This window comes from Mastacembelus armatus, chromosome 7 (assembly GCF_900324485.2).
Source record: "Mastacembelus armatus chromosome 7, fMasArm1.2, whole genome shotgun sequence".
Classification (NCBI taxonomy): domain Eukaryota; kingdom Metazoa; phylum Chordata; class Actinopteri; order Synbranchiformes; family Mastacembelidae; genus Mastacembelus; species Mastacembelus armatus.
This window is the reverse complement of record NC_046639.1, coordinates 1,841,434-1,854,772: the sequence shown is the minus strand read 5'-3', so window position 1 is coordinate 1,854,772 and position 13,339 is coordinate 1,841,434. Positions and strand designations below refer to the sequence as shown.

The following is a 13,339-nucleotide window of genomic DNA, read 5'->3' as shown; positions in this document are numbered from 1 at the left end:
GAAAGGCAGGGGTCCACCCTGGACAGGTCCCCAGTCCATCACAGGGCCACATAGAGACAAACAACCTCACACACTCACACTCACTCCTATGGGCAATTTAGAGTCACCAATCAACCTGACATACATGTTTTTGGACTGTGGGAGGAAACCAGAGTACCTGGAGAAAACCCACACAAGCACAGGGAGAACATGCAGACTCCACACAGAAAGGCCCCTGATGGGTTTCAGACCAGGAACCTTCTTGTTGTGAGGCAACAGTGATAACCACTGTACTGCCTAAATTAAACTTTCAAGGATTGTGGGTTTTCCTATGTTTTTTTTTTATTTTGGAATCATTCTAGGAAATAATTTTTATGGGACCAATATGGTGCAATATGGCAACTTTAAACTATTTTGTGTTGATAGAAATGTTCCTTGGTTCAACACTGTGATTGGAAATGAGTGTCATGGCTGATAGTGGTCAAGAGAGCATAAGGCAGCATGGTAGAAGTTAGGAAACAACCCTTTTTTAATGTCCTTATACCCTCTCTCTCTCTCTCTCTCTCTCTCTCTGTGTGTGTCTGTCTGTCTCTCTCTCTCCTCCCTTTGAGTTAAAGGGACGCAGCTTCGTTTGGAGGACGAAGGACGAAGGAAAACAGGGATTTTGCGAGCGGGGAATTGGCCAAATTAAACGTAATCATGTTGTTGTTATATCACTCTCACATCTGGCCCCAGGGTGATTGGCCCGGGCACCTCCGCCGTGCCTGCTGTCGGTGCGGTCAGTCCGGGGGTAACAGGACGCGCGCTCTGGTCAGTCGATCCAGTGCGCATTGACCATGGAGCTGCAAACTTTCAGCAACAACGGAAGTTTGTGGGATCCCTGTGAAGGTAGGCTACTCTCCCCGGGCTCTCAGCGCTGTTTGTCTGATCGTCCGACACGATGCGGTTTTTTTTTCCATTCAATTATTCAACCAGCTGTTGCACAGTCGCGCTGCTCCGGTGTGCCACCGGAAAAAACAGAGCTCACGATCCTTACTTTCAGAATAAATGAAGAAAAAGAAAAGATAACACAAAGAAGATTCTTCAAATGTGTCTAAAACGTTGACATTGCTGAAAAATGGAAATATTCCTCGGTAGGTTAAACCATGAGAATCACTTTGCAAATCAAAGCTTCTACTTTGTTCACAGTCCTTCCGAACTGTTTTCAGAGCATTAGTCTTTGCTTTCGCATCTCAGTTGTTTCTAGTGATGCTCAGGATGGGACAGTGATAGGAAATTCAGGATTCATTGATTTTTTATAGCCTGAAGACATTTTGAATTGAATACACTCTGTTTTTCATCCAAGACTTTGATCTGCAGAGTAAAGAAGTAAATATATCTGTTGGAGAGAAAAGAAGAAGAAACTTTAATACATATGCAGTGGAAACCCTCAGGTGAATAGCTGCATTCAGTGCTTCCCACTCCTACCTAGGGGACATGCCGTAAGCTATTCCCTTCATCCATCATCCACCTGCACAGGTCACCAGTCTGTCACAGGTCTGACACATAGAGACAAGACATTCAAACTCACATTTTCACCTATAGGATATTTGGATTCACCGGTCCACCTACCCTGCATGCACCACCCAGACAACTGGAGAACACAGACAATAAGAAACAAGGGGCTAGTCTCACTCCCAGCTACTGATGCCTGAACTGAGATTAATGAGCTGTTCCATTCATTCCTTCATTTTCCCAGAAACCCTTAAACTCTCCTGCCTCTTCATCGTCCACCCACCCTGTCATGGCATAAACACACACGCCAAAGTGTGTTTACGTATACTATGTGAAGCAAGTGTGCATGACAGAAGCGTTTGTTTTTATAATGGTGCTTTTTTTTACTTTGTGATGATAACCAACCAAAAGCCTTAAAAATGTGTTCAGCTGTTTTCTTTCACATCATATTAGCAGTAGACTCGTTGTTATTGTAGGAGTCTGTCCACACTGTCCAGGTTATTCAGCTGTTACCAAGAGAACACGTGTCATAATGTTGTTTTGTAAGCAGATGTGAAGATTCATGCAATATGCATGGTGTATTTTGGCACTGTCCTCTTTGTGTTTGTGTGCTTGTGTGTATTATTTGTTTGGATGCCACCTGAGATTAGTGATATGTAATATAGAGTCAGACCAGATGGCCATATTTTCCTCGTCTGGCTCTGGCACAAAAAGGCTTCTAAAAAAATAACACTATATTTGTGTAAATGAGTCGGGCGTAATCCTCATCGTGAAAGAGGAAGCCACGGTGAGATCAGAGGGGTGGAGGTGGAAGGTGAAATGTGGTGACAGTGGTGATTGTGTGTTTGTCTATATATGTGTGTGTGTGTGTGTGCTTTGGGTGTGCCAGGATGTTTTTGCTGTCTGAGCCTAAGACAAAATTCAAACGTCCTTCTCAGTGCAGCAAGTAATTTCATCTCAGAGATCGAATTCTCACAATGTGAAGAGATAATGACACTAGTGCCCCATTCAGCAACCTGTGATTCAGGAATTATGAGCAGTATTATCTTGTTAAATCACACTTAATACCTAAATGTTTTCTTAAAGGCCCTGATTTTGGAACAGTTGGACTTTGTTGGACTGTTTTTTATGTTTAATAATGTTTTAATGAAGGTTGGCCTCTGGTGGTGCGTCTGTTCTGTGCTCCTGTGCTGGGCCTAGAACAGTGTCATTCAGAAGGGCCCATGCTGGCACATCAATCCTTTTGTCAACCTCTGTGCCAGTAATTGAGAACTCTGGCAAAGAGTTGATTTGATTTCCTTTCTATTATTTTTACCCAGACACATCAACTAGCAACATACATGTTTTTCATATTTATGAGTAACTGAAGCGTTTGGACTTAATTCCAGGTGACTTATATAAAGTAACTGGCTTTGTAATTATGCAGACAATATGCATCTTGATATTTTTTTCTAAAAGCAGAACATAGAAGCCTTTCTGACTGATTCTAATTATTAAATTAGAAGTTTATGTTAATTGTTCAATTTTGGGGACTTTAGTTTCAGGTGGATTATGGATTTTTCAGACCACAAGTGAGTGACACATAGCCCACAGTAAAACAGCCTTAAATCTGTCGATTCAGACCCCTAGCTGAGAGCATGACGAGAATCTGTACCCATCACGAAGTCCGGCTTTTCACCTCTGTCTGGTGTTTAACAAAGACCTACTATATGTGCTGCTTTTAGATAGAGGAAGCTTCTAATTTATTAGGAGGCGATTTTGGCTGTGTTATGGTCATGCTCTTGTTGTGTGTGTGGTTTGTGAAAATGCCAAGGGGGGATTTTGGTCCCAGCTGCTGTGCACTGGGACTTGGCCTGGAGCCTGCAGACACACCCATGTCAGCATCAGCAGCTTACATCTTATGAACGCCTCGCAGAGAATCCATGTGGATAAGAAATGTCCTCCAGACAGACATATGGGTTAGGCAAAAATAACATTTAATGTTCTCTAGCATTTTGTCATGATGTCTTATATCAGCTCTGTTTGATTCAGTTTGATATGTGATATCAGAATTCATGTAGTGTTGAACACTTTCAGTTCTTGAGTTGTTTTGTGTAACATATCTATTAAATTTGTGGGTTTAAGTTATAAGCTAAAGTCTCTTGGAATAATCTTTTTCATTCAGTGCCAGTACACAGACAGACAACTTTGCCCTTCTGGCGTATCACACACTAACTGTACTTCAGTCTTATCTTTATAATCGTATCCCAACAGCAGCGTCTGTAAATCGACCCGAGGCAATGGGCCTGTGAAACACATTAACGTGTTGAACCGTGGTGGACGTGTGTGTGTGGTTGTGTATGTTTTTGTGGATTGCTCACATGACAGTGGCGCTGCAGCTCTATCAGTAGAAATCATTAGCAGCAACAAAGCTCGCATCCAGCATGCTGAAGCACATGCACACGCTCCCATTGCACACATGCAATAAGAACATGCAGGATAGTGTCACCTCATGTAAATGCTGCACACTGAAATTTATTAAGGGTCCACTTCAGGGTCTATTTTTAGCTTGTTTAATGAAAAGCAGCGTTTGGCTCTGCTGATAAGAACCGCATTACTGAGTGGATATTTGTAATTCATATTTCAGTAAGTGATTTAAAAGCCTAAGAGAGGGGGATAAGGTTGTGATTCAGATGACAGATGTTTGATAATTAAAAATATTTTCTCAGCTGCCATGTGTTATATTGTCTGAAGGCTTGTTAGTACTGAAGAGAAATGACTGTCTTTGTGTACAAAAAGTTAAATTACATTATCACATTTGAGAAGGCAAAACCAGAGCGTGTTTAAAATTTTGGTATTAAATTTGAAACAAAAAAATTAAGAATTAATTTTGTTGTCCAAAGAAATCATCAAATTAGTCAGCAAAGCTCAGCTCTGGGTTTATTTGCTTAATTTTAACCAAGCTTTACATTTAAATCACACTTGGATCTGAAAACAAATAATTTTGCTATTATAACTGTGAACATTTTGCTTGTTCACATTCTGGTAAATCAGGCAGCATTACTGTATATTCCTGTATGTGTGTCTGTGTCTGTGTGGCTATCTGTGATGGCTCACTCGTGTCAGTGTTGATCTGACGGAAGAGATCCCTCGGCTTATGGCACTGAGCTGCCCAGCCTGCATTAATCTGCTTAATAGGGTCAAAATTCCCGTCCAAAAATACCAAAACTATCAGCACGACCAAGCAACATCCTGCACAGCCGCCCAGAGCTGCATCAGAGGAGCATAACAAAGGTCCAAATTACAAGGTCAACAAAACCATGTTTACTGTGACTTGACATGAGAGTTCCTCTGTGGTTGTTCCTCACACAGAATGAAAATGTGTTAGCAGATACACCCACTGTGCTCAGCTGCAAACATCTGGCACGCTGCAGATTTATAAGCAATGAATGTTATTCGGTAAAATATCCTTAAATATGTTTAGTGGTTAGCAGTGTTGCCTCACAGCAAGAAGGTTCCTGGTTTGAAACCCATCAGGGGCCTTTCTGTGGGGAGTCTGCATGTTCTCCCTGTGCTTGTGTGGGTTTTCTCCAGGTACTCTGGTTTCCTCCCACAGTCCAAAAACATGTATGTCAGGTTGATTGGTGACTCTAAATTGCCCATAGGAGTGAGTGTGAGTGTGTGAGGTTGTTTGTCTCTATGTGGCCCTGTGATGGACTGGTGACCTGTCCAGGGTGGACCCCTGCCTTTCACCCAGAGAGAGCTGGGATAGGCTCCAGCAGATCCCTGGGACCCTGGTCAGGACTAAGGGGGTACAGATGATGGATGGATGGATGAAAAATGGACATATGGATATGATGAAAAAACTAAACTGTCATTTTAATGTTTCCAGGTGACTAATTAGGATCATATGATCAGCTGTGACGAAAGTGGTCACAGCTACAAGTAAAATAACATTTTATAACTGTCATAAATCCTGTGAAGACTCAAACCTGAGCTGAACCAGACCTCAGAGTAGCTGTGATAAACTGCATTGACCTTTGTAGCTTGTAAAACATTTTATGCCTTAAAAGGCCTAAAGTCAGCAGTCTGACTGCCTCTTAATGGGGCGGTGGGCATTAAATGTGACATAAATCAGCTCAGCTGGTGAGAGAGGATGAGTTTGTATCTGCATCTTTGCATGACTGTTTTTTTTTTTAGTTGTTTTTTTTTTTTTTTGCACCAGTGTCTCTTCACCTCATGTTATTATAATTAAAAGTAGTTTTAAATGATTAAGGAATAGGTTTACTTTGTTATGTGGAAACACTGCATGTGGTTGACGCATGTAGAACAGGCACAGCGGTTTATATAAACATTACCGAAGTAGAAAAGCCTAAATGTCATGCAGTGTTTTGATATCTAAGTTACAGTTGCCCAGCACAGCATGTTAAACTATACATATAGTGATGCAGATTCCAGTATCGTCCCACACACACATCTCTGCATTGTTTGCATTTGACCAATAAATGCAGAAGTCTAGTGGTTTTCTCCCACCATGACTCCCCCTGTCTATTAATAACAAGGCGAGAATAGTCAGAGCACCATGGGCTGACGTGGGCCCCAGATGACACCTCTTTTTTCTGCTGTCAAGGTCACACTGCCTCCTTAGAAACATTTTGTCCTCCCCACACTACACTACAGCTGTAGTAGTGTCTTCAGCCACAGTTGTTACTGTCCTCTCCTATGCAAATATGAAAGTTTTGCAGAATATAAAATACATGTGGGGTCGTATACACTAATGTTTCAAATGCCTGTTTCTTATTTCATTTTTTGCATTCAAAGTTGAAAGTCCTGTTAGCCCCCAAATCAATTCCTTAATGTGTTAAACAACCACAAATATAAACATCAGCCACATCAGACAGCCTGTTTTTTTTAATGTTGTCATTAATTAATTGGAAATAATAAGATTAAAGAGAAATCTGAACTTCCATGTTGCAGCCTAAAGTATATATTAGATTTGATTGTATATATCATAACCTGCCTCTCACCCAGTGTCAGCTGGGACTGGCTGGAGCCTCCCATGATCCTGTACAGGATCAGCATTATAGATAACGGATGGATGGATCCTCTAATTCATGAATCCATCACAATGTGCACGAGTTATGAAACATAGGAAGCGTTTATTAAATGTTTTATTATCAATGCAAAACACCTACATTATTTTTAAACCCAACATTGTTTACCTTGGTGTTTTTTCTCTTTGAATATTTGTGGGTGTATGAGACATTTGCTGTCTTCTGTCATTATAGATATACACAATCAGGTGTTTCTGTTACTTGCATCCCCTTAGCTTGTCACCCATGTGTGTCTGTATTTCACATTGTGAATTCTAGTCCTTGTTTGACTTTGTGTTATTATCCTGTTTGTTGACTCTGCCGTGTTACGGTGTCCTTTCATTGCTTTAGTCGCCTGTTTTTGAGTTACTGTGTTTTAGTTTTATACGGTGAGTCATTAACTAGGTTCCTCTGTAGTTCTGTTGTCCCTCACATTAGATACTTGTTGAACTTAATGTGGTTCCCATGGTCCTGCTAAATGTTCATCTCCCTTCCATTGTTTTCATTGTTTAATTACTGCCTGTCAAAGCTGAAGCCTGCTCTGTTCACAACACCTGTCTCCCTGCTTCTCTGCATTTGGACCCATGTTAAAATACTATACATGCATAACAGTAACAGGATGTTATTAAAGGAAGTGTAGCAGAAGAAAAGCTACATTATTATACATCTTTGATGTATTTCTATAGTACTCTCTCTCATTAAATAATTCTTTTAACAGTGTTTATGGTATGTTCTCATGATCACAGGTTAAACTGAATGGTGCTGGCTTTAGTCCATCTCACTACTACATAAATATTATGGGAACTAGACCAAGACATGCTGGTTCGATAGTGTAGAGAAGACTAAAGACCCTCCACGGTAGCTTTTCACACAAGCTGTTGGAATGAGAGTGGCAGCTTTCGTACATGCGTGTGTGTACAAATATGTCTGCAGCGTGAGGACGGGGGGTATGGCTGCGTATGTTAGACGTGTGTGTGTGTGTGTGTGTGTGTGTGTGTGTGTGTGCTGGCTAAGTCAAGTATGGTGAGATCTGTTTGCATCTTTCCTGTCGAGAAGATCTTAAGCACATCGCCCATATCGCTGAGAGATGACCTGCGGCACATATGGTCTGAGACTCACACATACGTTACATACACACATAATCACATTGACATACACCGAAATGAACAACCTTTAGCATCTATAATATTATTTCCTTCTTTGTTTGTTTTTCTGGTCAATGTGTGCATGTCTGTTTGTATGTGTTTATGTGTGCACCTGTGGCCTTTGCCCACAGCTCTGGTTTCTCCTTCAGCATAAGGTTACCCAGTATAGTCTGTGATAGATTAGACGTTCGGGCCCCAACTGAGGAGTTAGCAGAAACCTGCAGCAGTGACTTAACGTGTGGAGGATCTTTCTCTGCCTCTCCCATTTTTTAAAGCATGCTGTGCTTATAAGGTCTGCAAACGTCTTGCTAAATAAGGTAAGGTGTGTATTGTTGGGCAGTTTATTCTGAACCATGTTTCTTACATTAACAGCCAGAGTCCAGATACCAGGTTTTGCATTTGAGTCCTTAATTTTAAAAAGAGACATTTAAGAGTTAACAATTATTTGTCTTGCATTAAGAGAAATTAAATGATGGCTTATTGAATTATTGACAAAACCCTAGTAATTGATCAAGCAGACCAATCTCCTGGTATTGATCTAATTACAAATTTCTCACTGGACTGCAGCTTCTATTTTAAAAAACATGAGAAAGTTCTAGTTGCTCAAAAGGTCAAATTACATCATTGGAGTCATGTGGTTACAGATGAGAGAAGTGGAGATCTTGATTTAATTTATCATGTTACTTTCTGTGAGGCTTTTATCATTTAACATGATCAAACCGTGCAGTCCTACAGTACAACCCAACTGTCTATAGTCTTATTCATTTTTGTTTCCAATTTGTTCACATTTGACATATTTGTGTGTTTTAAGTTGACGTTCTCCCATAGTAGTATGTCAATACAATCAATCACAGCTATTTATAACCTCATCATCATTATCATCATCTGCTTCTTGTTGCTGTTGATAAATCGCCCCTCTTTCTTTGTCAGGGCTCTCTCATCATCCTGTCCATCCATCCACCCACCTATCAACTCCCATTCTCTCTCATTGTCACTTTCCTTCTTTTGCATTCTTCCCTCATCCCACCCAGTCATTCCCTCCCACATCCGTCTTCCCAGCAATTTTCATGTCATCCTCTATTCACTCAGCTGGGCCAGCTCTCTCGGCTCTCTCTCCCAGCAGGCCCGGTATCACTGACATGGGTTGTAGGTGGTGACTCATCTTGGGAGTCTTTAATTAAACATCTGCAGGCGTCAGCACTCAGTCTCACACACACACACACATGCACGTGCAGGCAGGAGCAGCAGCATCATTCTCACAGATTAGTTTACTATTTAATGCGATCTTCATGCTGATGAAAAGCCCAGTGAAATTTCAATGCAGACGCAAACAGCAGAGCAGGACAGAACAGCAGCAGGCCCGTGCTGTCGTGGCACAGCCAGTTAATTATGCACTAATGTATGCACAGCCCCAGTTACCCTGCACTGTGCTCTCTTTCTTCAACCTGTATATGGGAGTGCACCCCTTTCCATTGAGCAGGTGTTATGTTTGTGTTTTTTGTGTGTGTAAATTAATAATAATGTGTGTGTTGAGCATGTACATGCCAGTTTGTGTAGGAACTAGTTAATAAGAGACATTATGTAGAATTGCTGACTAGTTGGAAGATGTTTAAAAGTTGAAATGTTTCATCATTTATGTGTGTGTTATAATTTTATAACAAAAACTGGATGTTATGATGTGCACAGTCAGAGATATTTTATCATTTAACAAGGCATTAGTTACACTTGCTGTTTTATGTTGTTGTTTTTCACAGTTACATGAGTCATCACACAGTAACAGACCTTGGAAAAGAGTAGAAAAAAGTTCACTACTGTGCTTTTATTTTCTAAAAGCCACTGTTATAATCTCTTTCTTTCTGGCTTCTAGCTGCCTCACCCTCTTCCTCCTCTTTCTTCCCTCATTTCAGTATCTCCCTCTCTCCCTTATCTTTTTGTCGCTGGTTTCCAAAGAGATCGGTATCCAAGGAACAAATAGTCATGATACAACGTGCTTTCAGACGTCATATTCTTGGCACCTGATGACAATTAGACAAACAAACCCTTAACCGTTGACAGAAACACACTGACTTTCTGTCTCTCTGTGTCTGCCACTACACAGGTGTTGGAAGGAAAAAAGAATAGAGGCTGTCACTTTGTCCTGTTACTGTGCTGCTGAGGACTGGATGCTCTGCTTCTCTGCTGCTCATTCTGGTGGCTGAGCTTTGCAACTATCCATCTGTGTCTGTGATCGTCTTATCCTGGGGTCCCAAGGCTTTGCACTGGCTGAACCACAGCCATGGAGGTGGCTCTTGTAGACTTTGAGAGCCTGGATGACGTTGGCAACAGCCTTGAGGATGAGCTGGACACCTATGCTGATGAGACCACGGCTCTCACAGTGGACATGACCCCAGAGCACAACAGCCCAGGCAGCAACTACCTTCTACAAGCCCCTCAACCTTCCTCTACCCCGTCCCACAGGAGTCCTGTGCCCTCCTGCCTTTGGGAATCCACCTCATCTTCACCTATTCCACAGACACAGACAACAGGAGTACCCCGGTCTCCAACAATGCCAACTCCAAGCAGACAGGGGCCCAGCAGCTGCTCTAGCATGATCTCTAACTGGAAATTGCTACTAAACAGTGAGGGAACTAAGGAGAGTGAGATGATCTTCAGCCGGCTTGCTAAGGAATGCTGTGAAGATCTGTTTGTAGATAAACGGGGGCTGGATGATGGAGACCAGAAAGTCATCATCAACATTGCTGGTCTTCGTTTTGAGACACAGCTCAAAACACTGGACCAGTTTCCTGAGACACTACTAGGAGACCCTTTGAAGAGGATGGACTACTTTGATCCAATGAGGAATGAGTACTTCTTCGATCGGAATCGACCCAGCTTTGACGGGATTTTGTATTATTATCAGTCGGGGGGGAAGATCAGACGACCAGCTAATGTTCCCATTGATGTGTTTGCCGATGAAATTGTGTTCTATGAGCTTGGAATCGAGGCCATGGAACAATTCAGAGAAGATGAAGGTTTCATAAAGGACGTTGAGATCCCTCTACCAAATAACGATATGTGTAGACAGTTCTGGCTGTTGTTTGAGTATCCGGAGAGCTCCAATGCAGCCCGGGGTGTAGCACTGGTGTCTGTTTTTGTTATTGTTATTTCCATCATTATTTTCTGCATGGAAACTCTTCCAGAATTCAGAGATGATGCTGACCCAATTGTGCCTACAGTGCTACAACCTTTCAACAAATCCAGAGGTTATACTTCTCTGGCTCCACCTGCTGTAAAGCCCACAACTTTCTCTGATCCCTTCTTCATTATTGAGACTGCCTGCATTGCTTGGTTCTTCTTTGAGCTCTGTATTCGATTTGTGGTCTGTCCCAGCAAAAGAGATTTTTTCCATAACCTCATGAACATCATTGACATTATATCCATCATCCCATATTTTGTGACTGTGGTCACAGAGCTAGTCACGACGCCAGAAGAGAGCTCAGGACAGAACATGTCTTTGGCCATTCTGCGTATCATCCGCCTGGTCAGGGTTTTTCGTATATTTAAACTCTCACGTCACTCCAAGGGGCTGCAGATCCTGGGACAGACTCTGAAGGCCAGTATGCGTGAGCTTGGCTTGCTCATCTTCTTCCTCTTCATTGGGGTCATCCTCTTCTCCAGTGCTATCTACTTTGCCGAGGTAGACGAGCCTAACACGCAGTTTGTCAGCATACCCGATGGCTTCTGGTGGGCTGTGGTGACCATGACCACTGTGGGCTATGGGGACATGTGTCCCATTACCGTGGGGGGTAAGGTGGTGGGGACCTTGTGTGCCATCGCAGGTGTGCTGACCATTGCTTTGCCTGTTCCTGTCATTGTTTCCAACTTCAATTACTTCTACCATAGAGAGACAGAAGCAGAGGACAAGTTGCCCTTGGCAGATGCCGTTGAGCAAGCCATGAAGGCTGACACAGACACCAAACAGGGGAGCAATGCCTCGCTTAACAAAGCTAATGGCATCTGGCAGAGTGACAAAGGCTAATAAGACTGTTTGGACATTAATAAGGAAAAGGGAATCATTTTGCCACAACAGGAAAATATATTTAAAAAGATGAGAATATAGACAAAACTAATAGTTTTGATTTCCTGTCAAATGGGACCAGTGAGATGTCTGTTTAGGATTAATCTTCTTTTAGTTGCACAGAAACAGAAAAATGAAATAATGTTATGAGTGTTTAAATTATTTTCTTCATTATTTTGGTCTTTTTTTCATCTTTTTTGTCCTGGTCATTATTCCTGTTGCAGGTAACGTTTTGCACTTTTGCACTTGACTGTTGAGAATTTGGCCACAAGTACAACACTGGTCTGAGACTGTCTTCTGGTCCATAAACCATGGATCTCAGACGATGTTTAATGAGTTATGGATCATGTGGTGATCATCTGTTTGCAGCACAAGTGGACTGAGGTAACACTGGAACTGGAACAATTTGAGTAATCTTCAAAAACACCATTTGAGACTGATGTTCTGAGGCTGCTGAGTAGAAGCTGCTGCCGTCTGTCGACACACAGTGCAGCCAACAGGAATAATAGCCAATTCTATACACAACGGCTGTTAAAAACATAAACAAATTTTCCTGTAAGTGTCTTAAATGTGCAATATATGTAAAGTTTATAGATATAGTCCTGTTATATAAAAATCTATCAAAATATTTATTGATTCTCTTTGATAAGTAGCATACTGATTATTGATAGCAGTCTAACTGACACCACAGTATGTACTTTAATGGAGTGCCTTAACTTACGTTATGTTCGCCATATACATTTTATATATTATACATGTTTGTCATTTATGCTCAGTATTTTTCATTTCAACTTTGGGTGAAAATGTAGAAGTTGTAATCATTGTCCATTATAGCGTTTATTTGTGAGATTTATTCAAAATGTTGTCCCACACTGATCAAATCGTACACACCATGATACCACAGATATCCTTCAAAATTTGGATTTGCAAACTTCACCATTATCCATCAGTGCGTTGTTTTGTGAGCGAGTAAACCTTTCAGTTACACCATGTTCAGAAACGTGAAAGAGAGAAGCAGGGAGCCAAAGACAGTAGCTGAATTATTGAACTGTTACAAGGCCATGGGGGCATTAGGCCAAAATATCACGTGATCCTTTTTATTTAGCAGGAATCATTTTAAACTATGCTCTATCAGTGACATGTCATGAATATTTCTTTTATAAGATGTTTTTAAAAAAGAAAAAAATAATAAAATAAGTGACATGTTAATGGAGATCCAGGAATATGATGTAATTTAAAATAGCTTTAAACTCTTTAATGTCCTAATTTCTGGGTGAGCATATGATTTATGTATATATATATATGTATATATATATATATACATATATATATGTGTGTGTGTGTGTGTGTATATGTGTTTTCTATGTTTGACAATCAGCTTCATGGCAATGATGACGAGTATGATTATACACTATGATGTCACGTTATAGTCAGTCATCTGTAAAGTTGTTGTTTGAAGTGATTTCCTGCAGGCCACCAACAAGACCATTACACTGTATTTGTATTCGTATGTATGAATTTCAACATTTCAGTATATAAGTTACTGTGATGTAGATGCAATATAATCTGAAGGTTTTAAATCATGTTTTCTG

General features: G+C 41.1%; 1 protein-coding gene across 1 annotated transcript; it reads left to right on the top strand.

Moving 5' to 3' along the window:
- Positions 1 to 841: 841 nt before the first annotated feature.
- Positions 842 to 11,717, top strand: kcna10a (potassium voltage-gated channel, shaker-related subfamily, member 10a). Its single transcript, XM_026332353.1, has 2 exons — positions 842 to 867; positions 9,789 to 11,717. The coding sequence occupies exon 2, from the start codon at positions 9,966 to 9,968 to the stop codon at positions 11,706 to 11,708; it is 1,743 nt and encodes a 580-aa protein (XP_026188138.1). The 5' UTR covers positions 842 to 867; positions 9,789 to 9,965; the 3' UTR covers positions 11,709 to 11,717.
- Positions 11,718 to 13,339: the final 1,622 nt, after the last annotated feature.

Bases quoted from the DNA above. Each gene is read 5' to 3' on its own strand.
- kcna10a (XM_026332353.1), top strand. From the start codon at position 9,966: ATGGAGGTGGCTCTTGTAGACTTTGAGAGCCTGGATGACGTTGGCAAC.